This window comes from Mesoplodon densirostris, chromosome 8, assembly GCF_025265405.1.
Source record: "Mesoplodon densirostris isolate mMesDen1 chromosome 8, mMesDen1 primary haplotype, whole genome shotgun sequence".
NCBI lineage: Eukaryota > Metazoa > Chordata > Mammalia > Artiodactyla > Ziphiidae > Mesoplodon > Mesoplodon densirostris.
Genome location: NC_082668.1, coordinates 10,018,288 through 10,046,186, shown reverse-complemented (window position 1 = coordinate 10,046,186; position 27,899 = coordinate 10,018,288). Strand labels below are relative to the sequence as shown.

The following is a 27,899-nucleotide window of genomic DNA, read 5'->3' as shown; positions in this document are numbered from 1 at the left end:
CCACAGAAGTCTCATCCTTGTCATTCTAAGCCAAGAGCTTATTATTCCAGCTCTAGGGACCACAGCAGGTGGTCATTCAGGTCTGAGATTACATAGCTGACAAACACTAAAACCTTGATAAAAAGCAGTGACCACAGCGCACATTTTTATTTCATTAAACACAGGTGGCCTGTAACTAAAGGGTCAGAAGATCAGTCTAGCAAGTTCTCTTAGACACGTAGAATTCAGCCTTTTACTAAACCCAGATTTAGTATTTCAAGAGACAGAAAGGATTATTTTAACATAAAACTTAAGAGACTATCTGGGAATTCTATTTATGATGTAAAAGTCCTTATAAATGCCTTTTCCTGAGCCCAGGCCACACAAGAGCACCTGGATCCCAGCCACAGGGACAAACTGTTGTCTCCTGTTGGGAACACAGTGAGCCATCTCAAAGGAAAACTCGTTCTGAATTACAGTTTTAAAATTCTTGTCCATTGGCTGGGTCTCACTGTTCTATTATTCCCATTTAATTTAAACAACATACTCTCATTGCTTTTAGCTCATAGTCTTATTTTCCCATTAGTCTTAGATAAGCTATTGCTCTTCTATTTGGGTTCATTAATTTCAAATATAGTAGCTTATTTTTTTTCAAGTAAGCTTAGAAACATGCAGATCATCTAAACACTGAATGCAAGACGTGACACTCATGAATTCCTAGAACTCGTTGCTTTGGTTTAAACATTAAATTCTAAATGACAGAAACAATAATGAATGAGACAGCCATACTCTTTCCTTCCAAAAGACTTTGTAGTTTACTTGATTGCTCAAGGGTGAAGAAAGTAAATGTCTTTCAGGAAATTTTGTAAAAGACTTTCTTCCTAAAATTGGATGTATGGATTGGCAGAATGAAGATGTTCACAAGCAGTTTCCAACCTTACCCCTGCAACTTATGTGTTCTCAGCACTCTGAGTGTGGCTGGAATTAGGCATAAGATTTCCAGGTAATCAGCCTCGATCTCCAGTTCACTCACATCTGTGTATTTATTTGCTGCAACATCCTAATCCACTAACAAAAGTAATATTTGACTTTAAAAAAATGGATGTTGGGCTTCCCTGGTGGCGCAGTGGTTGGGAGTCTGCCTGCCGATGCAGGGGACGTGGGTTCGTGCCCCGGTCCGGGAAGATCCCACATGCCGCGGAGCGCCTGGGCCCGTGAGCCGTGGCCGCTGAGCCTGCGCGTCTGGAGCCTGTGCTCCGCAACGAGAGAGGCCACAACAGTGAGAGGCCCGCGTACCGCAAAAAAAAAAAAAAAAAAAAAAAAAGGATGTCATTAAAAACTCATCTTTTAGTGAAATTCCTGAAAAAAATTTAGCCTGATCCCACAAGTAAATGATATACCATTCTACTTTCTTATTTTAAAAATCAATTTAGCCTTCTAGTTATTTCCTTTGCTACATCAAAAGAAAATGATAAAGAAAAAGCTTTAATAAAATGGACAGTTTGATGTATAAATTATTGATGAGAAGGATTCTTTGAAGAATAGAGATCCTTCCCAACGTCTTCTTCAAGTTCCCTCAGAAGGAAAACTCACTACGAACTATATTTTGAAATGTAAAGCTAAGATGATAAACCACTGATAGCTTTCTCCAAAGATGGAAAGCCAGTGGGGACAGGGCAGGGGTCAAAACCATCATTTACTGAAGAAAGCCCCCGCCATATGCCAAGTACCGCGTAAGGATTCACTTAATCCTCCCAACAGTCTTGCAAGATCGGTATGATTTTTCTATTTCACCAATGAGGAAACAGATTGGAGAATTTAAGCAGTTTGCTCAATGTCACACTGCTAGTCAGAGGCAGAGGGAGGCAGATTTGGTCTCATTGTAAAGACATTTTTACAATTTAACATATTGAGAAATGCGAGAAATTAAATTACAAAGAACGAGGGGCAGAGTTCACAGGACATTCTGAGAAAGGGGATGAGGGCAGTGTTTATGCACCGAGTGGGAATCTGAAGGGGCTGACCTCCAAAGGCCTCTCCAGCTCTTAGATCTGATGGACCTGGGTTTGCATCCCAAAAAAGCCATAAATCCCCACTGTCCTCCGCCAAGTGATTCCATGCCATACTGAGGTGCTAACAACCATCTAGTCGGTTTCTTTCCTGATCTCCCTATTAGGTTGCCAGGGGTGCCATAACAAAGTATTGAATACCACAGGCTGGGTGGCTTAAACAACAGAAATTTGGGACTTCCCTGGTGGCGCAGTGGTTGAGAGTCCACCTGCCAATGCAGGGGACACGGGTTCGTGCCCCAGTCCGGGAAGATCCCACATGCCGCAGAGCGGCTGGGTCCGTGAGCCATGGCCGCTGAGCCTGCGTGTCCGGAGCCTGTGCTCCACAACGGGAGAGGCCACACCAGTGAGAGGCCCACATACCGGAAAAAAAAAAAATGTGAACCCAGGACATCTGATTCCAGGATCTCCCCTTTATGTAAAAGAAACTACGGTCAAAGTGAACCACGAACGACCATGTAGCTTAGTAAGAAAAAAAATACTACATTGCCTTTTGAGATCCTATTCCTAGCTCTTCCATCTCTTTGACCTTGGGCAAGAAATTTACATTACTTATGACTTTGTTTCCTATTGGACCTCAGGTAATAATAGGAGAAAATGAAAGGAGATGTGCTATAACCAGAGATTCTTTTATTTATGTTGCGACTTTAAAATTTTAACTGTTGTAAGATCTACAATGATATAACAGATATTCGAGAACACCTATCCAATAACAAAGGGGTTCAGCACAGTCACTTACAGATAAAATGACTGCATCAGTGACACAGGAGGACTAAGTGGTTGACTGGTCCCTCTTCCCAGTTCCTGTTTGAGTCAGGTGATGAAAATCAGCAAATCAAATCACAAGCTAGATTCAGGGACCAGGATATATAGGTGGAGATTAGAAATTAGGCTGGGGTAAAATCATCAAAATCCTCTATCTGTTTTTTCCTATTCAGATTGCACTGGCCCTTTACAAATCCTGGAGACAGGGAAGGTGAAGTGCTCAAATGGATGTGGAGACCAGGCAGGAGGTGCACTTGTACCTGGTCCAGGTAAAAGGTACAGCACCTGATCCCTATAGAGAACCCCCAGCTCCCTGCCCTGACTGTTCAGACATTCTGATTGCTCTGGGTCTATCCATAGATCATTCCTGAGAGACAGTTTTTGTTCTTTGGGAGATAACCCATAGAGTTCTCAAGACCTCTGGCACCCTGTGACACTCTAGACCCCAAAATGGGGAGACAAACCTGAAGAACCCCACCTGATGGACACTCATTCAATGGCTCCTCTCCCAGAATATCTCTCTCATGTGTGGTTTCTCTTTCTTCTTTCTTCCCTCCATCTTCCATTCCCGTTTCCTGTTTATCCTCATTCCCTTTGGGCTCCTTCACATACATGGTCTATTACGTTCATGGGCCACAGCTAACCCAACATGCATCCCCAATTCCTATCTTTAGCCAGTATGTGAGCCTTCCTCTGTACATTTATAACTTTAACCTATGTTTACTTTCCTATTGGACCTAGAATTCTCCTTTGCCTTGGTCTTCAGATCTATTTTCCTCTTAACAGGTTATTTTATAGTTTACGTACTTTTGTGGATAGTCACAAAGCCAACCCAAAGAGAGAGACTGCAAATAGACAAAAAAGTAAACCACAGCAGAGTCGGTATAAAGGATCAGTTCGGCCTTCTTTATGGAGGGTGAATGCAATTCTTCAGCCCCTTGCTCTCCTACTGAAATGAGAACATACGCATGAATCAAGATTCTTCTTCTTATTGTTATTGGTATCATAGCCTAAATTCCAAGAGGTCTGTCTTGATTATATGATCCCTGATACCACACCGTGGAATTTAACTAAAAATATTTCTTCAGTATTGAATGGGAAAAAACTATCTTTCCATCTTATTGCAAATGATTTCATTTATATAGAGTCCCTGATCTGATGGATGTTTTTCTTTATTGAATTTACACTCACACAAATTAAAGTAACACCAGCAGATGTGGGAAGGTCCTATCATTCATTTTAATTAAATCTTATCTCACTAAATGTTTGCTGCTTTCATGATTTTAACATTGAACAAAAGGCAGATTATATCTAATAGATGTGTTTCTCCAGGATAATTAGAAAAGAATCATTCTAACAACTTCCAAAAGAAACTCATCAAACGATCTAACTCAGGGATGGTAAAAGAATTAGCTAAGTTCACAGGCAAGGTGAATCTTGCTTGCTTTCAAACTGTTTTTATTAATCTATAATATTCTCATGAAGCGATTTCTTTTAGGTGATAATTTAATCCTCCAATTCTGAATCAGAGAAAATCTTCATACAAATTTTTAATGTAAGAACACTAACACTGCTCATATCATCCTTCCAACCATTTCTTGGTTAGTATATTATATTTGAACCATTTTGATGCTTGAAGTTTCTTTTCTAATTCATTTATGACTCTTAGAATAGGATATCAGGTCTAGGTTCTTTATTGGAAAAAGAAAGGTATCGCATGCTTAATTCCCTAGAGCCTCAGGACTGCCATCATCAGAGAGTGGTAATGAAATGTCCATGTCACAGAAAATCCTTCGGCTAGCATAGATTCATGTAAGTGCTGGAAAGAACCTTAATCTCACTTCCTGGTTCATGTGCACAGGCTTGATGAAGGCTGATACACCTAGCAGTGCTGGCATACAGGACAGTCCCCAATGGAGAAGCCAATCTCAAATAATGTTCTCTAATTATAATTTTTAAATGCTTGTGTTGGAAAGGAAAAAAATTCCATGAGCTAGCCCAAATTCCTGCCTTCTCTGAGAGTGGCATAAATAGGCTTTAGCTACAGAATGGGGCTCAAGGTCATTTATGGCATCGGATGAGCACTTCTAAGGCTTCTCAGACTCCTCTAAAATAAAACTAGTTTTGTTTATTTGGCATAACATCTGTCTCAGAAGTAAGGCTCAAATGCCACCAGTCTCCTCTGTTTCTAAACTTAGGAAGAATTGAAAATCAAACACAAGACTCTGATTTGCTGACCAATCTGACAAATCTCACCTCACCAAACCCAGGTCCCCCCTCAGACCCAAGACCTCCAGCTGGATTCTAGAATTACCTACTCTTCTCTCTCCTACTAAAAATCAGCCCCTGACTAAGCTAAGTTATTCCAGTTTTAATGACAGACAATACCTTAATGTGATACCATTTTAGGGACATTTGCATTTAAATAGGAAATCATGCCTTTATTACAAGGAATTAAGCTCAAACACCAGGATTCCGGGCATCCCCGCCAAGGTGGTGCGTCAAGGGAATTTGGGATGAAGGGACCTCCCTAGATGTCCTTGAATCTTACACTAAGTCTACACTCCTAGCCCACCGTATTCTGTCCAACAGAATAGGCAACTAAATTGTACCAATGTCTGGCTATACTTTTATTTTTTAAAGCATTTTTTAAAAATTTCAGTTCAGGGCTTCCCTGGTGGCGCAGTGGTTGAGAGTCCGCCTGCCGATGCAGGGGACACGGGTTCGTGCCCCGGTCCGGGAAGATCCCACGTGCCACGGAGGGGCTGGGCCCGTGAGCCATGGCCGCTGAGCCTGCGCGTCTGGAGCCTGAGCTCCGCAACAAGAGAGGCCACAACAGTGAGAGGCCCACGTACCGCAAAAAAAAAAAAAAAAAAAAAAAAAATTTCAGTTCAGAAGTTAAAAACCCTCATAATTTAAAAAAAAAAAAAGTATCTCCTACTACTACTGCTGGCTAGGAACTACGGTTTTGCTATTTTTTAGAAGACCCTCTTATCAGGGTTCCTCTTGGGCAACAATTACACACTCATGAGTATTTCTGGCTAAAATTAGTATTTGCCAACAATTTTGTTTTTTAACTGCAAAATTAAAAATACATTTAGCTAAGCAGTGCTTGGAAACAATGGGTAAGAAGTAAAACAAACAGCTGACTGCCCATTTCTGTGGCCAATTGCACAGTGAAGATCTTAAAAACAAAATAAAACAGAAAACATGGGCTTCCCTGGTGGCGCAGTGGTTGAGAGTCTGCCTGCTGATGCAGGGGACACGGGTTCGTGCCCCAGTCCGGGAGGATCCCACATGCCGCAGAGCGGCTGGGCCCGTGAGCTATGGCTGCTGAGCCTGCGCATCCGGAGCCTGTGCTCCGCAATGGGAGAGGCCACAACAGTGAGAGGCCCGTGTACCGCAAAAAAAAAAAAAAAAAAAAAAAAAACAGAAAACACTAGTATGTAGAGCATATGCTGGTGACTTGGATTCAAAAACTCAAGTATCAACTTTCTCCCAACAATTATCCTTTAAAATGAGAACTCTGAGAAGGAAATTAAACATGAGTCTAGCCCCCAATGATTACTGCTGAAGTCAGTTAAAGTCTGTTGTATAGGCCAGAAGCATTCCCAGGTAGTTCAAAAGAGGATGAGGGGAAGCAGAGACGTCCAAGGATAACAGGGTTGAAATGCCAAGTGCAACAAGGGCCACAGGAAGGTGGCTCTCAATGGAGGCAACAGATGCCACTTTTATGGTCTGTGTACCATGTCACCTTTTATTTGCAAAGCACTTTACAAAATGCTTGCACATATAGGATCCCATTTTCAATTCCATTGGGATTTTCTCCAGCACCTCTACAGGCCTCCCAAGGCCTCCCGTGCGCCACGGCCCTGTGATATGGACATTTCATGTTTCCCAATAGCGGACAGGGATACTGAGGCTCTAAGGAATTAAGTGATGCCATTTCAGTAAATGCTAGAGTCAGATCTTGACTCCTGAACTGCCCCATGTCCACTGGCCTCCACCGGGCCATGAAGCCTCCCACTTCATCAGAATGGTCTATACAAACGTGGAAGCCCACACTGACATCGCCTGGACCGAGTACAGACACCATGTACTCTCTTTAAGCACACAGATATTTGGTGCAGCCTTGAATTCTCTCTCCAGCTAGAGACAATAATAATAAGGCTCCATAGGCTTCTCAACGATCTAAACAAAACTAAAATGCTAGTACCTTTGGAAGTACTACAAAATTTTAAAATGTCAACCCTTACTAAAATTAAGTCATCCCAAGAGCCTCAATATCTCCATCCAAAAACTCCAGTGAGGAAAACATCATGTCACAGGACATGATGAGTGGAAGGTCCTTTCTACCAGGAAACAGCAGTGGAACTGATGTCTCATTAGCATCTGGTGAATTTCAGCCAAGCTAAATGGAATGCAGTATTTTTGATTAAATTGCAAAATGTATTGTTCTTATGATAGAAATGGAAGAATAAAATTATACTAATCTAAATAAGGAAGTTGCTAAAATAAATTAGAATGTATTATTTATTTTAGCAACTTGAAATAGCCCTCAGGCAAAAGTCGAATTTGGGTGCTGCTTCTGATTTTAGGCATCACAATATGATATCTTTTTTTTAATCCCCCAAATCTTCCATGTGTGGAGAAATCCTTAAAATAGGAGATCAAACTTTGGTTTAAAAATCAATGAAAACATTTCTAGCTAAAAGAAGGGTGACCAGATTCCAGTACAAGTTCGCACAGTCTGTGACCCTGGCCTGTGGAGCAGCCCTTCCTTAACCTAATCCAAGTTCTAACTAACCCCACGCATCTTCTATTCCAGACCCCTACAAAATGTCTGCAGCAGACTGTGCTTTCATCACTTCAGCAGGTGCTTTCATGACATATAACCCATTCCTTTAATATGTTAGTTTCCACTAACCATTAATGTCTCTTGCATCAATGTTTAATTTTCTTGATTTATAGGACTTTGTTCAATTCTCTGCTACTGACACCACTTGATGGTGATTAACTGATATACTTCGCTTACCAGCACTGAAACATATACTAAATCAAACTGAGACCAGATAATAATGTAGAAAAGAATAGAGGTAAGATGTAATGAAGAAAGCATATAAAGAAACGGAAAAGGTTAATAGGAAAGACAAACCAAAAACACACCAGTGAATCTGGGAAAACACGTATTGAATTACAATGCGGAGATAGAAGGAAGGGAGAAAAGTGAAATGTTTTAACTTTTTCTACAGCTATAGACCTAAACACATGTGCATGATTATTCTGAGAAAATATAAATAATATTGTATAAGCTGCTATGGGTATTTCCTCTGTTCATGTGCTTCGTATTCCCCAGTCTCCTGCCAAAACGTTGTGACCCTGTGAAAACAAGATGTGTAAATGACAGTTCTGATGTCCTGCATAATAATGACCTTTGAATTCCGAACAGCTCTGGAACTTTCCACATTTGCCAGGGCCTCTGCTGACTCCTGGAAGATGATCACACTAGCATCCTCTGCACCCCTCCCTCCACACTGGAGCCCTCAACGTCCCTGCACATAACACACAGTCACCTCTGTCTGAGGCTAAGACACAGCTCAAATCTTCTGCCCAGAACTGTGTGGAAACCAACCACAGGCGTACAGAAGACTGTCGATGGCATACGCAGCGATGACCCCAAGGGGACTGCAGTCAACTCGGTCTGCTTCTCCATACAGAGCAGCTGTTGTATTCCAGGGAGAGCTCTCTCATTCCCTTCCGAGCCAGTTTCCCCATCCTTTACTGACTTGGAGATAGCCAGTTTAACTGCAGAATTATCGATGATCCAGAAATTCTCCTCCAGTGTGAACTTGGAAGGGACACATGCTTGTGGCTCCATTAAATGCTGATCTTAGCCTCCAAAAGCCCATTATGTGAAAGGAAGTTGAGCACAGAATGACTTCCCCATTGCTGATGAGTAAAAGACACACAGGTTTGGGCCAGGTTTCTTGGGACTATTCTCGGAGTACAAGGAAAAGGCAGTCTGAGGGAAGAAAGCCATACGATGGCTCATGACAGTCTGACAGGTGTTGGGGTAATGCCTGTCCCTACCCCTTCCCCATGGAGATGGTGGGTTCCTGGTCAGTTTCCAGTCGAGGCAAGATGAGGGTACAGTCTTCTCTGAATCTGCTTTATCTCACATTCCCTAGAAATAAACCAAGCTTCTAAATGGTGTTCATGCCAATGATAAGCTGGGATTGAGCAGATATGCCAGCACTGACCTGGCCTAGACCAGTATTCAAGGTGGCCCAAGCAAGCAGAATCACCTGCCTCCAATCTAGAGGCAAAACAATCTGGAATCCCCAGGGGCCACTGCTCCTGAACTCGGCCACATGATGTCTGCAATTATTTCTTCTGCTGTAACCAAGACTGTGCCTCTTATAATCTCCTGCACAAAGGACTATAACTGGAATTCGGCTTTGATGGGAAAAATCAAAAATTTTTTTCAAAGACGTAAAGCACATAATACGATTTAAAAAAAAAACTCTACCAACAGCATTACTTATTAGGAAAATGCAAATCAAAAACACAGTGAGCTACCACTTCACACACACTAGGATGGCAAGGATTCATTTTTTTAAAAAAAACAGAAAATAGCAAGTGTTGGTGAGTATGTGGAAAACTTTAAGCCCTCATGTATCGCTGGTAAGAATGTAAAGGGGTTTGGCCACTGTGGAAAAGAGTTTGGCGGTTCCTCCAAAAGTTAAACATAGAATTACCATATGACCCAACAATTCCACTCCTTAGATAAACACCCAAAAGAATTGAAAACAGGTACTCAAACAAATCCCTGTACATGCACATTCATAGCGGCACTAATCACAACAGCCAAAAGCCAGAAACGTTCCAAGTGTCCATCAATGGTAGATGGATAAATAACTTGTGGTATATCCATACAATGTAATATTATGCGGTCATAAAAAGGAATGAAGTACTGATACATGCTACAGCATGGATGAACTGGAAAACATGATGCTCAGTGAAAGAAGCCACACACAAACGGTCACATGTTGTATGATTCCATTTATATGAAATCAAGAATAGGTAAATCTGTAGAGAGAAAATGCAGATTGCCAGGGAGTGGGGGAAGGAATGGAGAGTGACCGCTTAATGAGAACAGCATTCCTTTCGGGGTGATAAAAATGTTCTGGAACTAGATAAAAGTCCTGGTTGCAAAAACATTGTGAATGTACTAAATGCCACTCAATTGCTCCCAATAAAATGGTTAATTTTATATTATATGAATTTCACATCAATTAAATAAAACCTTGTTTTAAACCTCTGTCAAGCCTGCACCTGACATCACTTGACTCACTTTTCTGAAGCCCTCCACACCTCTCCTGATTCCATCTCCTCCAGGACCTTCACCCATTAATTACACCCCACCTACCTACTCTCACATCTGTCCGTTTCTTGCCTTCAGCCTGTCCCAGTTCAATGCATCCACCACTCTATAAGCAAAAACTCTTCTTTTGACCCAATTTCCCACTCAGGATACCATCTCACTCTCTCCCCCGCCATTCAATGCCAAGCTTATCAAAAAGGCAAGGCTCGCCGCTTCTCCTTGCCCCCTGTAATCCAACCTCCCCACCCGCCGACCATCACTGTCCTCCCAACCGCAAGATCCAGGAGTGAATTCTGCAGCCTCTCCTCTCCAGGCGAGCAGGTCAATTTTCAGAAAGACAATTGCTCCATTTCCTTGATCCTCTTTACTATCTATAAAGCTTGCCACAGTGTTTAACAGGAAGGTTGGTTTCAGCCGCTTTAGAAGATTTCTGTTATTTTAATTAGCCAGCTTTCACTTTATGGTTTTAACAGGATTTTAGGGACTGTTCAATTTGTTTTTGATGTGGCTCTTTGCCGGCTGCTGGCAGAGAAGGAAGAAGAGAGAAGGAGGGAAGAGAAGAGCCTCTGCCGTGGGGACCCGGGGGACAGTGAGCTGCTGATCCCAGGGTGGGCATGAGGGGAGGGACGTCAAGGAGCAAAGACGGAGAGCTCGTCAAATTGGCTCTGAGCCACCTGAACCAGTGTTGTCATAAAGAAGCCATCTCCACGGAGGAGGGACAAAAGGTACAAAGTGCTTTTCAAGGTCAAAGAGAAAAAACAGAATTGTCCCAAACTAAACTGGAGTGTTCAGAAAAATAAGTTAAAAGTGCAGAAAGCAGGGCTTCCCTGGTGGCGCAGTGGTTGAGAGTCCGCCTGCCGATGCAGGGGACACGGGTTCGTGCCCCGGTCCGGGAAGATCCCACATGCCGCGGAGCGGCTGGGCCCGTGAGCCATGGCCGCTGAGCCTGCGCATCCGGAGCCTGTGCTCCGCCACGGGAGAGGCCACAGCAGTGAGAGGCCCGCGTACCACAAAAAAAAAAAAAAAAAAAAAAAGTGCAGAAAGCAAATAAGGAGGTCCAGAGAAAAAAGTTAGCAGGAAAGCTTGGACCAGACAAGGGTTCTCAAAATGTGGCTTCCAGACCTCAGGAGAAGGGGCCCAAGACCCTATCGGGGGGTGCCAACTAAAACTTGTCACTCACCATCTGGCACTAGAAGGATGAAGTCACTAACCACTGCCGCCACTGACCTTCAACACACTCTGAAAGGATTCGGGGGTGGAGATCAGGAAGGAGGCACTCTGTGCTCTGGGAAGAACTGGCACAACAAGGCTTCATAGTTAGATATTTTCAGGAGAAGATTCTATGAGCCCAATTTTTTTCTAGAAAAGCACTAAAATCATTAACAGAGACATGTGGTCCTCGTGACTAGCATCAACCTTCTGCCAAAATGTGTGCTTGACTGCACGGGTCCCCCTTCACCAAAATCACACATTTACTGACCTCTCCCCTACCTCTTCGGAGCACTTCCTCAGAGCTCTCTGAGAGGCTGTCTCCCGGGCCACAGTCCTCATTTTGCCCCCAGTAAAACTTAACTCACAACTCTCACGTTGTGCTTTTTTTTTTTCAGTCGACAGAGTTCACAAGGTCAAAACTATCTCATAATAATAGGAAAACACACTGTGCCTTTTTCACTCTGTTGATGCAAACACAATGGTGAGAAACCACTGATACCTTCCCACACATCAAAGCTGTGTCTTTGCAGCAATGATCTCTGAACCTTCAGCATCTTCAGGCATTTTGCAGGGAGGGGGGAAAAAGTCAGTCTCACTTAGAATGTCCTGGATGAGGCAATCAAAATTAAAATTTTATGAAACCTCAACAGTGAATGCACGTCTTTTTTTTAACATTCCCTGTCATGAAATGGAAGGTCTGCACGCAGCACGCCTGCTGCCCACAAATGTCCAGCAGCTGCTTCAGGAAACACACTCGTGGGATTGTTAGAGCCATGACCTAACTATCTCATTTTTCATGGAAAACCTTTTATCCTTGAAACAATGACTAACAGACAAAGTATTTTTATTCAGACTTGGCCCTCTGGCAGATATTTTCTCTCCAATGAACAAAGCAAGACTGTCACTTTAAGGAAAACAACCAATAGTTTTTGTTATCAGAGATAAAATTTGAACTTTTAAGGAAAAATTAGAATTTTGGAAAACATTTATCTTCCATTATAAGCTTGACAGATTACCAATTCTTAAAGACTTTTCTGATGAGATTGGTGGTGATATCAATCACAGATGTGATTTCTTGTTATTGTATTATGAAATCTGTCAATATTCAGAAGCTCTGTATAACTCCAATGTTTTCCAAATGACCAATGTGTGATGTTATAAAAATCACTCATGGTTAGAAGATCCAAACAGCAAGACATACCAATGGATTTTAATGTAACAGACAGCAAGAGCATTAATATGGTCCAGATCCCACATACAATTAACCTCTAAGAATCTGTCACTTGTCTAGTTTTGAAGTATTTTCAAGAAAAATATCCACAGGGCTTCCCTGGTGGCGCAGTGGTTAAGAATCCGCCTGCCAGTGGAGGGGACAAAGGTTCGAGCCCTGGTCAGGGAAGATCTCACATGCTGCGGAGCAACTAAGCCTGTGAGCCACAACTACTGAGCCCATGTGCCTAGAGCCCGTGCTCCACAACAAAAGAAGCCACCGCACTGAGAAGCCCACGCACCACAATGAAGAGTAGCCCCCACTCACCACAACTAGAAAAAGCCTGCGTGCGGCAACGAAGACCCAATGCAGCCAAAAACATAAATAAATAAAATAAATAAATTTATTTTTAAGAAAAGAAAAATATCCACAATTATCTGAAAAGTCTATTAAAATACTTCTCCTTTCTCCAGCTAAATATCTGTGTGAGACTGAATTTTATTCCTATACTTCAACCAAAACAACACATTGCAATAGACTGAATGTAAAAGCAAATGGAAAAATCCAGCTTTTTCCTTCTTTTAAGCCAGATGTTAAAGAGATTTGTAAAAACAAAAACAATGCCTTGCTTCTCACTAATTTTTTTTGTTTTGGAAAATAGTTACTTTTCATTAAACAGGTTATTTTTGTTAACATGTGATGGGTCTATTAATTAAATGAAATAATAAATATTTTAATTCCTCAGTTTGAATTTAATGCAGTAAATGTCAACAGAAACAGCCCAATTAACAAAAGCTCTTTGGGTTCCTCAGTAATTTCTAAGAATGGAAAGGAGTGCCGAGACCAGAAAGTCAGAAAACCACTGGGTGAGTTTGGTACATAAAACTACAAACGTTGCATCCAGTGGGCAAATCCTCAAGAGAGTCTGTAACTCGGTAGGTAGAAAAATGGGCCAAGCTCTAAAGAAAAAGGACAAAGGAGGGCAGTGGGGAGCTATTTTGGGCCAAGAGGGCCAGGAGATTTCAAATAATACCATGTCGAAACCCCTAACTCTGCGTGCCATTAAGACACGTTAGTAACATACACCCAGAGCTCTCTGGTGTCTCTGTGTGGTTTGGGAAAAGTTATGCTGCACTAACCCCTAACACATGACTTTCACTCCCAACCACCTAACACTCCACAACTGGGAAGGATAAACTGCAAAGCCATTCACCAACCCCTCACTGATTCTTGAAAGGCAAGAGGATGTTGCAGAAGGAATCGGGCAAACACCAGAATCAAACCGAAGCTGTAATTTCCTCGACTTCGGGCAAACAGATGAGTCCATTTATACTTTAAAGCCATACTAAGAACATGGTGGGGAACATTCAAAGGGTTTTTTCCTCCTCAAAATCCGAAAGCAGTACCAAATTGCCTCAAATGGTCACTGGCTAGATATTTAATTAGAGGCTGAGGAAGTTGATAATGTTTCAGAGGAGATTTGGGCATCACGGGAAGGTCAAGTTCAGTGATTTCCAAAGCCAGTTTTCTGACTTTCGACATCAAGAGAGCAGAGACCCTGGTGGTTTTCCTCGCCCTGTTTTGCTGGGGTGAAGCTCCGTGCCTGACACTTAGAGGTGCTCACAGAACATTGGATGAGGGATGGAAGTGGGGAGAAATAAATGACTCTCCAAGATGGTGAGTGGAATGAACTTGTTTTTTGTGAGCAAGCGCAGCTGACAGTTTTCAGATCCCTAAAAAGGAGCGTGATGGGCAGCCCCCTTAGCTGCGTTACTCCCAGGGGCTTCCACTCAGCTCACTGACTTATGGACTGAAAACTAGGACAAAAGGATAAGCATCTCAGGGAGAGGAAAGACAAGGAAAGCAAGCTCACCAAGTTCCAAAGAGATGTTTTCTTCTCTCTGGAATAAAAGTCTAGTCAGAACCTTATTTCTGTATTCTAAAAGCTAGTCATTAAAATCTAAGAATAACAGTTATCTGTCTCCAATACAGAGTTATAGAATGAGTATCTCTCCTCTTTGTAAAGACTGAGAGTGTAATGAACAGATTGTAAAATCAGGGGCTGCAAAAAACAGTCCTGGAACTTTTTTATCTTCCAACTGGAACTTTATAGGTCCTGGGGATGTAATGTACAGCATGGTGACTATAGTTAACAAGACTGTGTTTTATGTCTGAAAGTTCTGAGAGAGTAGACCTTTAAAGTTCTCAACACAAGAAAAAAAATGTAACTATGTGGTGATGGATGGCAACTAAACTCACTGTGGTGATCATTTCACAATATATACATAGATCAGATCACTTTGCTGTATACCTAATGCAATGTTATAAGTCGATTACACCTCTGTAAACCTGGAGGTGGGGGGTTGTAATCTAAAAGAACAGGTTTGGGGCTACTTGTAAAAGGCTGCCTGCCACAACGGTAGGGATTTTCTCTTTCCCTGCGTTCCTCATCTCACCCATACCAGGATTTTCTCAAACTCTGCTCTAGAATAAGAGTCCCAGAGAGCTTACTCCCCTATTGTATTTTATGCCGAAGAAAACCATGGGACCCAGGTTGCTGAATCTTCTAAGTCTCTTTGGAAGGTCCTGAGAGCAGTGACCTCTAATGTCTTGGTTGATTTCCATGGCATTTCACAAGGTTAGCAGCATCTCATCTCAGGCTCCACCCCAGACCCACTGGTCCAGATCTGCACTTTTAACAAGATTCCCACATGTGCACATTAAACTTGGAGAAGTGCTGAACCAAGAGGTCATGAGGTCAAATCATCTCAATCTGATGATGCCTGATTCTTCCCTGAGGTAAACAGTCAAACTTTACATGAAGATGCTCAACAGGCACTAATGACTCACACTGAAATGCTGAAGGTCTCGCTAGAGGCCACACTGCCCAGCAGGGGGTGCCCTGGTGCAAAAGTCCAGAAATCTCCCTTCATTCTCCTCCTGCCTCTACTATGAATTAGCTCTTGGGCTTTGGGCACATAGCTTAAATCTCCCTTAGACCTCGGTTTCCTGGTGTTTAAAACAAAATAGGTGAAGAGGCCTCTAAAATCACCCTCCACTCTAAATGTTATGACCCTAGAAACGTCACCAGTGATATAATCCTCACCTTAACATATTTGGAATGCCACCAGACAATAATGCCTCTACAACTGTCTGTTCGCATGGGGAGGTACATTTCAACCTTCTGGGAAATGCTGATGCCAAATAGAAACCTGACGAAACATCTATCTTTTGGGACATAATTCACAATTTTAAAAAATAATTTATAATAAATGACTCAAAATGTCGTCATATTTTTGTGGCAGGCAAAGATATGATCATCCTGTCTGTAACATAAAAGGCAGCAATGGCTCTTCAATTACATTAGCACCAAGAATTATAATTTAGACACAAGTCCATGGAATTCTAGACGAGCTGATCCTGGACCATTGAAACAGCAACAACTGGGCTGAACTTACTTTTTTTTTTCTTTTTTCTGTTTGCCCATTTCCAAGTTCTAGATAATTTTTTTTTAATTTTTTTAACATCTTTATTGGAGTATAATTGTTTTACAATGATGTATTAGTTTCTGCTTTATAACAAAGTGAATCAGCTACACATATACATATATCCCCATATCCCCTCCCTCTTGCGTCTCCCTCCCACCCTCCCTATCCCACCCCTCTAGGTGGTCACAAAGCACCGAGCTGATCTCCCTGTGCTATGCGGCTGCTTCCCACTAGCTATCTATTTTACATTTGGTAGTGTATTTATGTCCATGCCACTCTCTCACTTCGTCCCAGCTTACCCTTCCCCCTCCAGTCCTCAAGTCCATTCTCTACGTCTGTGTCTTTATTCCTGTTCTGCCTCTAGTGAACTTACTTTTATGATCTCTGTATTTAATCTGTTTCTAATATTTATTATTCTATTTTTGTTATCCATAAAAGTACTTTCTCTCTCAAAGGCCCACAAAGTGGTTTCTGCAAGTATAATCTGTGGGAGAAATCATCCATCTTCTATTAGCAAATAAATGTATCTCAAGACACCTTCATTTTGGCATTAAGCATCTATACTCTGGCTCAGACGCTTTTAATGAGCGTTGTCAATAAGCTATTTGTTCAGTCAAGAGAAGGGTCCCCTCCTTCCCTTAGAAGAATAAATTAGTCTTTTTTTCTGTCATGTCACTAACCACTGGCTCATCAAGTATTTTCCCATCCACTAGTGTGCTACTCTGACCCTCTCTTGCTGTGTTTTGTTCCCTACTTAAAGGAGAAATTCCTCTCCAGTGCTGGCAGAACCATGGGGGACCTAACCCCACTATATACCGAACAGAACTTTTAAAAGCAACTCCACACTCTGTCAGCTGCTATTTTAAATGCTCAAAAGGATACAGTGAATGCCTTTCCTTTGATGCTTTGATGGGCTTTCTCATCTATGCTGTCACCCCATTTCTTTCTCACAACCCTACCAGGTCTCAGGCCCTTTTCAAGGTCTCATGAGGGCCTTTTTATTCACACTGATGATGGTGGAAAAGTTAGCTCTCAGAGAAGTGACGGACGAAAGAATATGACATCTATTTCTGCCCCCCGGCACGCTGTTACTTCCTAACCTAAAGAGGAGTTCGCCAATGGTTTTAAACCAAGAAAAGAATGGCATCAAAGATTCCATTTGTTCAAATTATTCTGACCTATTTCTTTTTTAAATGATAGGGAAAGGATTGGCAACACTGCTTAACATGCGCCTAAGGGGTTCCAGCAACATTCTGGATCACACAGTCTGTGAGAGGCCTTAGATCAGAAAATAAAATCTGATTCATGAGTTTATAAAACAAATACGCCACGTCCTTTTCATGTTCCCATATTCACCAAACATATAACCCAAATTACATATCTAACTGAAAACCTAGAGGACTGGTTTCCCATCACATCTTTGTTCTTTTATTTATTCTGTTCGTTTAGTTCATAGGCAGTTTTTGAGCATCTCCCATGCAGAAAGCACCTTGCTAGCTGTTAGAACGGATACCAAGGGGACCAGATGTGATTCCTCATGTCAAGGAACTCACCATCTGAGACGCCCCTGGGAAACTCCCAATGATCCCACGTCTGAGCTGGATGTTTCTCTGGGCTCCCAGAACACACCTACAAGACTCTCCCAAAGCACACATTCCCACTGCTCTAATCCATGATTTAGTGTCCAGCTCCCAGCTCCCGAACCTCCCGGCTCCTTCCCAAAGGGCAGGTCTTATATGAGCAAATGTGCATCCCCCAGAGCCTAGGGCAGCGCCAGGCCCATGACAAGCAGTGACTCCGCCCGGGAAGTGGTGCGTGAACTAAAGTGAACACAAATAATAATGCATGTATGAAATAGAAGCATAAACCAAATGTCAGGTGTCTCATAGAAAAATAAAATGTACGGGGCTTGAGAGGAGGGAGTTTGCACTGGGGTATGAGGGACAGCTTCCAGAATGAAAAAGATTTTGAGCTGAGCCTGAAATATATTTGGGCAGGTGGGAGGGCAGGGGGCAGAGTGCAGCTGAGCATTCCAGATGGAGGAAACAGCATGAGCAAAACCAGGGAGATGCGAGAGAGGAATCGGGGTGGGGAGGGCGGGACGTGCAGGGGTTGAGAGAGGGGCTGAGGCTGGAAGCTGGAAGGGTGACCAGGCGCCCAGCTCACGCTGGCTCGTCGCTCTGCTCTGTGAGTCAGAGATGAAGTAAACAAACCTCAGAAACGGGAATTTACTGGGAGCCCTACCAAAGAGGCAAAAGCTTTTGAAAAAGGGAAAAAGATGGAGAGTCATGCTGATAGGAGACAGACAGGCTCCTGGAAGGATAGTGTCCCCTACCTAGACCACGTGGGGTGTAGAGCAAGGACAGCAGGTGTTATCAAGCAATAATAGATAAAGCACCCGGTTCGGGCCAATGACTTATTTCTAAACCCAACCTAACCGGAAACACTCATCTGTAGGAAGACCAGGACTTCCTAGGGCTTGAGCCTTTGCCTTCCAAGAGTAGGGAGGGAGGTCACAGAAGGTCAGGACCCTCCGGAAGCCAACATTCCAGTGCCCTGCTCGCGCACAGGCCCACACCTCAGGACAGAACTAAGCCACCAGCTCTAGGAGGGATTAAGGATGGCTCCTTGCCATGATGCCAGATCAATTCTTCCTCAAAACAAAGTCTGAGTAGTCAGCTCTAGTTTCCCGTCTAAACAGCCTAAAGATGATGGATTCAGAAGGCAAGCACTAGAGAGGTTTCTAAGGAATCTTCTAAGAATGGAGGCCTGACCCCATTCACCTATCAATACAGACCAGGGCCAACGAATAGGAAAGCTTTGTGATATGGATTGAACCATTATATCACTTAACAGCATTTATCTTTGTTATTGACTTCGTGTGACCTTGAAATTATTAACAATGAAATCTTGGAATAAAAATATGGTGCATATTTGCTTTAGGGAATCAGCAAGAATAGGAAGACAGTAAGTATGGCTCTTGAGACCTCTATTTCCAGAGTTATGATCCACAGTCGACTTTTGAATCAGAATTGCCTGGCTGCCCAACAAAAGGCATCATGATCTGAGTGGTGGGCCTGGAATATGACTTTTGTCAAGGGCCTCAGGTAAATCTTAGGCAAAGTAAAATTTAAAACCAATCCTTTAACTTTGTTGGGCAAAAGGTGCAATTGGGTAGAAAGGGAGCAATAATGAATCAGAGAAAAAAAGTGGAGAGAATCTTGTGATGGTTAATTTTATGTGTCAACTTGGCTGGGCCATGGCGTCTAAATAATCGATCAAACATTATTCTGGATGTTTCTGTGAGGGTATGTTTGGATGAGATTTACATTTAAACCGGTGGATTTAGAGTAAAGCAGATTGCCCTCCACAATGAGGGTGGGCCTCATCCAATCAGTTGAGGTCTGAATGGAACAAAAGGCTGACCTCCCCCAGCAAGAGGAATTCTGCCTTCAGACTTCACCTGCAACATCAGCTCTTCCTGGTTCACCAGCAGACTGTCTCTGTACTAGAACTGCAACTCTTTCCTGAGTCTCCAGCCCAGCAGCCTCCCTCATCAGATTTTGGATTCCCCAAGACTCCATAATGGTGGAGCCAAAATGAACCAATTCCTCAAAATAAATCTCCTTAATTGATTGATTGATTGATTAATTGATTAATTGATTGATTTATATATATGTGTGTGTGTATGCATGTACATATATATAATAATATTAAAATTACATACATAAATTTTAAATCTATACATATACATAGATATCATATATATACAGAGAGAGAGAGAGAGAGAGAGAGAGATATCCTACTGGTTCTATTTCTCTGGAGAACCCTGATTAATACACATCTCTTGCTCTTGAGAGACAAGGTCATGGAACCCAAATGGATCTAAAGAAGGCTGAAGGCCCACACCAGCAAAGAGCCCCGACAGTCACCTGTAAGGTAATTAAGGAATCATCAAATAGGCAGCAGCCAACCTTGGTGACAAAGTTCAAGAAGAAGTAGTGGTTAACAGTCAAATTTTTTTCATAAAGAGAAGATTAGAATCAACCCTTGTAACAAAAGCAGTTTTCAAATACTACAGTGTTAGAGTAAACACTTTAAAAGACCTTCCCAGGTTGGTGGGATATCTAAGAACAGCAAGCAAAAGCTTTATCACAAACCACCCATCACTCAAAATTGTGAAATATCCCCCAGCCAAAGCACATCTAACAAAAGAGAAATGAGTCCCATTACAAAATGAGACTAGTGTGGAAGTAACAGAATTGCTTTTATCTTGATGAATGATCTAACAAAAAGATATAAAAATGACGAGAAACAATAAAATTAAACCACCAAATACATTTCTTTTCGTTTTGTACGACAGAGTAGATTCTTGCATTAGGTGGAAGGCTGGACTACGTAACTCCTAATTTTGAGAAACAGTAAAAAGAAAGAAACTTGAGAACAACAGTCTTTTATTGCTAGCAACAGCGTAAGTTGCTACAACAGCCAAAACAACAATCACAGAAAACCACGGGACTCGAGTGGACACAGAAAAGATGCCCCGCCTTTCCATTCCCACTGCAGCTGTGTCTCTTCAACCCCCCACCGTCTTTTGGGGAACAGTAAGACTGGCCTCCAGATGTTTCTCATCAAGATAACAATGTGGTAGGTCTGTAAATGGACATGGTAATTCCAGCCTGATCATTTGCTTAGAGTCACCAGGGGTAATTATCATGTCTCAGACAGGATGACTGGCCCCAGTTTCCTTAAATTCACTGAAGGTAAATGCAGGCTTTGACAGAATCAACAACAGCAGAGTTCTACACTTTAGAAGCACCTGGTGTGGAACTGGGAGGTAGGGGCAAGGGGCAGAGGGGTTATCTCAGGAAGGGGCACTCGGGAGCTGGTACCCATAACGGAGCTGTGCTGATATTAGCATGGATTCTAAGGCTTTTGAGTCATTTTCTCACAAAAAACAAAGCACTCTGGCAATGTTTGCCAAGTTACGTGCCAGGTGCTTAATACTGCTACTGCCTTTGCAATGAGTCCATTCTAAGCCACCAGGCAGAGCCTCTTAGCTAGAGCTTTCACACAGATGAGACCCCTGGGCAGGCTGCATGCCACCAACACGCATGTGTTAAGACAACAGGGTGACTGCTTTTCAGATGAAAAATTTCCCTGGAAGGGTCATCCATTAGAAGAGAAAGTGTGCAAGGAGTCTCAACCACTGTGTCAGCCCAAGATTCTAAAGATAGCCTCGGTTTTTCATTGAAGACATTTCTCTTTCACCAATATGATCTTTTCAAGGGCTAATTGGGCCGCAGAATTGTTCACTGGGAATATTAAGAATGAATTTGGGAAAGACCCATGTGCCTCCGCTTTGCAGCCTCACTTGGAGGGTCTGACCTCTTCCACCTCGAGCAGTTGCATTCCTCAGCCTCTCACGTTCACCTCTTCTAGAACCTCCTCATCAGATAAGCTCCCCACTCCTTCCATCTGACATAGCTTGAATCTCCTAATCAGGTAAGTTCCCCACTGCTTCCACGTTTTTGTACCCCTCCCTAGCCTTGATGGTCATAGAAGAACACTCAATATCCTTTACTTTGTTTATTTTTGCATAGAATGAGTTGATAAATAAAGCTTCCCCTCAGGACAGAAAAGAGGCAAGCCCAAGTTGGCCGAGACAGAAAAAAACGGGATGTACAGGGCAGGCTCGGCTTGTGAAAGAAACCTCACGCTTCACCTCCTGGCTTCACGCCAGTCACTCTCCCTTCCCCCAGGGATTTGGTTGTGGCTTTGGTTTACCCTCGTGCCCCTTTTCAAAGATTTATCAGAAATTATTATCCCTGCTACTTTCTTGAGTTCCTAACCACATTCTGCCTCCTACAGGGGACATCTTACGAGAAAATGGTATATTTAAGCCCCTGCAATATTACATCTAAGATACAGGTTTCCCAAGACAACATGAGCAGTACTTGAAAGTGTCTTCAACAGCCCTTTTGTCCATTAGCCCCAGACCTCTCATGTCTAAGTTCACACCACTGTTACTGCATGTGCTGGCATTACCACAAGGAGGTGTCACCAAAGAAAATTTACCTGTATTACCCTTCAAATTGGTCTAAAATAAACCATGCTCTTTGGGGATTTGGCGAACCCACTTTCATGTAGCACGAACCTCAATATAAATATGTGTAGAACTGGGGAGAGGGGAATGGAGAAAAAGATGCAGGAGTTGGACATAGCAAGTGGTGAGACGGATGGGCGTCCCCTAATGGAACAGGGCCCCTGGTAAGGTGCACAGTCTCCCTGTCTCACCCTGATCAGGTGGAGCCTGGACTCCACCTGCCAAAATTGTTCTAAGGGAACCCTATAGTGATGGAGATTGGCTTCCGGGATGGCTGGTCCTTTCCTGGTCTGACTCCTGGTCCCCGTCACTTGGGACATGTCCTCAGCCCCTGCTCCCTGCCCACATGACCTCAGCTGCTAAAAAGAAGAGGGGACGAGGCTCAGGTCTTCCAGAGTTGATGGCACTGGTCCACGAAGGCGAAACAGAGTGAGCCAGCCTTCTAGCCCCTACCTCCTCCCCGTTCCTCCTCTTACTTTTCCCTTACTTCTGTAACTCTGCTGTCGGCCCTGGAGACGTGCAAAGTCTAAGGAGGGAATTAGGTCACAACTGGGAAGGAGATGACTCTGTCTTAGCTTTTCTTTCTTCCGCTTCTCAATTCTGCTACCAGATATGATAATACTTCTCACAAAATCCTTACTTTATACCAAAATGAGGAGGTCCAGCACTGCACAAATTTTTTAGTACTTCGTTTAAAAATTATATGGAAGTTTATATATCTATATGTTACATACAAATAATTAAAACCAGAAATTCGGGGAGACATTCAGCCAATGCACTTGCTCTCTCCTCCTTCCTCCTTTATATATATATATATATATATATATATATATATATATATATATATATATATATACACACACACACACACATATACACGTATATGTGTATGTGTGTGTATACGTGTGTGTAGGTGTGTGTATATTTGTGTGTGTATGTGTCTATGTGTGTGTATATATACGTGTGTGTGTGCGTATATATGTGTGTGTATATATATATGTGTGTGTGTGTTTATATGTAAATATATATTTTTAAAGCTCCCAGGTGTCCCCTCACCTCTGATGGCTTCGTGGTGCACCTTCCTCTTCCCGAGCACTCCAAGTCGTCTGCGTGGCTCTCCCCTGGTGCACAGGTGCTGGCCTTCACCACCAGAGTCAAGCGCAAAGCCACGATAGATTTAGTAACAGAATCATTCACAAAACCTAAAAGAAAATGGGACAACAGTAAAGGTAAAGCCAACCAACATTCTTCTGACAAGGCTATGACTACCGTTTACACAACATTCAAGTATGTCAAACAAAACAAAATACAGTCAGTTAAGCCAAGGCATAAAAGTGCGTGGCTAGTGGCCATTCGGACCTCGGGCCTTTAAGGTAGGCCACTCTTCCCAAGCATCATGAGGGATGCCGGTCACCAAGGAAAAGGAGCGCCAGGCACTCCACCATCACCTGAGCTGCTTTGCTTTGCTCCTGTTCCTGCCCTCTATGGGCCACCCTGTCTCTGAATCCATCCCTGCATTAGCACCTTAGAATTCTCTCTGCTTTTGAACCCGTCTTTTCCCCGGCGAGCCACGTGCTTGCATCTCCCTACTCTCTGTCTTCCTGGCTGCTCTGAATAGTCGCAAGCACTAAATCGCCCGTACTCACCCTGCTATGGGTCTGCCCGAGCAGCTCAGTGCCCTCAACAGTGGGCATGCAACATGGGTCACATTCTATGTTGGGTTTCTTCATAAATATCTACTTGATCACCAATCTGACGGTGCTGTATCAATTTAAGTTATGTGGTTTTAACCATCTAATAAAACAGGACCAATCATAGTTGAATACTGATCACAAAAGCATTAATGTGTCATATTTATCACTGAATGATCTTTATGTCAAGTGCAGCTATTTGTACATCGTCGGTAGCAATAAGTATGGAATAAATAATAGTCTCCAACTGGCATGAGGAAATAATACTGCAAGTATTGTGCATCAATGATATAATTATTTCATTAAGAGAGTGTACTTTTTTCTAATAAGAATATTCATTTATTTAGGAATGATTTTTAACTTCAAAATGAACAACTTATAATTAACACCCAGGAGAAAGACTCCTGCATTACCCAGAAAAGGTGCTTAAGACAAGGGGGTGGAAATGATTCTAGACAGCCATGCCTCTCTAAGCCCAATTTTCTTTTTTTCTGGGACTCTTTTCACATCAAAAAAGAATGCTTTTTATGATGACAGCTGGACACAAGCAGAAAGTGAGGCTGTCTGGGTAACAGGGCAACATGATCACCCTGCTCCTTGGACCCTAAGGAGCATCCAGGGACAACAAATCTGTAAAGGGCAAAGCACTACATTAGTGCAAGGGATGTTTTTAACAGGCAGAAGATGGGCTCAAAACAGCAGCAGAGGATTTAATCCTGTTCACAAGCATCAAGGTTATGTTGGGAAATTTGCGCAAGTCAGAGTGGAGTGGAGACACACCTCAACTTCAAGTTTGAAATTAGGAGCCAAACATCTCTTAGTGTCTCGGTAAAGACAGGCACTGCTGGTCTGACGCGGAGCAGTATGTTACATCCACAGAGAACTAGTTGCTTTCTTCCTAAGATTTCCTATTGAAAACTTTATGGTAAATTGGCTTTGGGACAGAATGAAAAGGATGGTTTAGGCAAACACACCTCCTCTGTAGAGCTTCCTACTTCTTGGTCACGGTCCTGCATCACACAGACACCTCAAACCTCCTCCCAGCACCTGCAAACGCCCTGCTCATTCCAACTCTGTAAACATTCCCATGGTGCCTCTTTGCCTGGAATACACCTCCTTCTCCAGTGATCACAGCTCAGTTCTCATCCTATTCACAAGCCTTTCCCCAATACCCCAGCCCCCTCCCAGCTCGACCATGTCCATCTGCACTCAAGTACATACTGTTACATACAGGTCCCTGATTATTTTATGTCTTGGATGGTTACTTGTCAAAACACCTTTACTGAAACTTCCTTGAGGGCAAGGGGCAAGTCTCAGAGAAGTGGCAAGTAGGAAGTCAGGATGCAGGTACACATAGGACCAGAGCAGTAAAGACAAGTCCCAAAGAGGAGTTTCCAGAATGTGCTATCATCCAACAAGTCCACTTGGAAGAACAGCCATCATTAGAATACATAAATTCCAGTTTACTAAAAAAATTGCTTATCAACTTTGATAGAGAAATGAGCCTGGTACAATGTACGAGTGCTACCAAAATTTTTATTTTAAAAGACATCTTTACACATAAAATAGTGGAGGTAAAATCAGCTAGTAATTATAAAGGTATTTTTCATCTCTTTGCTCTGTTCTCTAGCTTCACATTACATTATTTGAAAAATCTATACCATCTGTCTCCTTACTAAGCATTTAGATCACAGAATGCTCTATAATTCTCTAGAAGAGGCCTCTCTCCAAAGGTTATATTAAAAATTCTCTTCAACTGTTAAATTTACTGAGCCAGCAGAAATTCAATTGAGGTGGCCCTGAACCAAGATGGCGGAGTAGAAGGAAGTGATCTCACTCCCTCTTGTAGGAGCACCACAATCACAACTACCTGCTGGAAAATCATCGACAGGAAGACACTGGAACTCACCAAAAAAGATACCCCACATCCAAAGACAATGGAGAGGCCACAGTGAGATGGTAGGAGGGGCACAATCACAGTAAAATCAAATCCCATAACTGCTGGGTGGGTGACTCACAGACTGGAGAACACTTATACCACAGAAGTCCACGACTGGAGTGAAGGTTCTGAGCCCCATGTCCGGCTTCCCAACCTGGGGGTCCGTAATGGAAGGAGGAATTCCCAGAGAATCAGACTTTGAAGAGTAGTGGGATTTGATTGCAGGACCTTGACAGGACTGGGGGGAACAGAGACTCCACTCTTGGAGGACACACACAAAGTAGTCTGTGCAGCAGGACCCAGGGGAAGGAGCAGTGACACCAGGGGAGACTGAACCAGACCTACCTGCTAGTGTTGGAGGGTCTCCTGCAGAGGCAGGGGGTGGCTATCGCTCACTGAGGGGACAAGGACACTGGCAGCAGAAGTTCTGGGAAGTACTCCTTGGTGTGAGCCCTCCCAGAGGCTGCCATTAGCCACACCAAAAAGCCCAGGTAGGCTCCAGTGCTGGGTTGCCTCAGGTCAAACAACCAACAGGGAGGGAACCCAGCCCACCCCGCTACCCCCCATCAGCAGTCAAGTGGATTAAAGTGTTACTAAGCTCTGCCTACCAGAGTAACAGTCAGCTCTACCCACCACCAGTCCCTCCCATCAGGAAACTTGCATAAGCCTCTTAGATAGCCTCATCCACTGGAGGGTAGACAGCAGAAGCAAGAAGAATTACAATCCTGCAATCTGTGGAACAAAAGCCACATTCACAGAGAGACAGACAAGGTGAAAAGGCAGAGGGCTATGTACCAGATGAAGGAACAAGATAAAACCCCAGAAAAAACAACTAAATGAAGTGGAGATAGGCAACGTCACAGAAAAACAATTCAGAATAATGATAGTGAAGATGATCCAGGATCTCGGAAAAAGAATGGAGGCAAAGACAGAGAAGATGCAAGAAATGTTTAACAAAGACCTAGAAGAATTAAAGAACAAACAAACAGAGATGAACAATACAATAACTGAAATGAAAACTACACTAGAAGGAATCAATAGCAGAATAACTGAGGCAGAAGAACGGATAAGTGACCTGGAAGACAGAATGGTGGAATTCACTGCTGCAGAACAGAATAAAGAAAAAAGAATGAAAAGAAATGAAGACAGCCTAAGAGACCTCTGGGACAACATTAAACACAACAACATTCGCATTATAGGGGTCCCAGAAGGAGAAGAGAGAGAAAGGACCCGAGAAAATATTTGAAGAGATTATAGTCGAAAACTTCCCTGACATGGGAAAGGAAATAGCCACCCAAGTCCAGGAAGCACAGTGAGTCCCATACAGGATAAACACACTGAGACACATAGTAATCAAACTGGAAAAATTAAAGACAAAGAAAAATTATTGAAAGCAGCAAGGGAAAAATGACAAATAACATACAAGGGAACTCCCATAAAGCTAACAGCTGATTTCTCAGCAGAAACTCTACAAGCCACAAGGGAGTGGCATGACATATTTAAAGTGATGAAAGGGAAGAAACTACAACCAAGATTACTCTACCCAGCAAGGATCTCATTCAGATTCAATGGAGAAATCAAAAGCTTTACAGACAAGCAAAAGCTAAGAGAATTCAGCACCACCAAACCAGCTCTACAACAAATGCTAAAGGAACTTCTCTAAGTGGGAAACACAAGAGAAGAAAAGGACCTACAAAAACAAACCCATAACAATTAAGAAAATGGTAATAGGATCATACATATCGATAATTACCTTAAACGTGAATGGATTAAATGCTCCAACCAAAAGACACAGGCTCGCTGGATGGATACAAAAACAAGACCCATATATATGCTGTCTACAAGAGACCTACTTCAGACCTAGGGACACATACAGACTGAAAGTGAGGGGATGGAAAAAGATATTCCATGCAAATGGAAATCAAAAGAAAGCTGGAGTAGCAATACTCATACCAGATAAAATAGACTTTAAAATAAAGAATGTTACAAGGGACAAGGAAGGACACTACATAATGGTCAAGGGATCAATCCAAGAAGAAGATATAACAATTATAAA

The 27,899-nt window shown here is 42.7% G+C and overlaps 1 protein-coding gene across 1 annotated transcript in view; it reads right to left on the bottom strand.

The window, feature by feature from the left end:
- DNER (delta/notch like EGF repeat containing) overlaps nt 1-27,899 on the bottom strand; it is a 332,455-nt gene that overhangs the window by 140,303 nt on the left and 164,253 nt on the right. Inside the window, exon 5 of the mRNA XM_060106971.1 lies at nt 23,270-23,415. Coding sequence (XP_059962954.1) covers nt 23,270-23,415 — 146 coding nt within the window. The remainder of the gene's footprint in view (nt 1-23,269; nt 23,416-27,899) is intronic.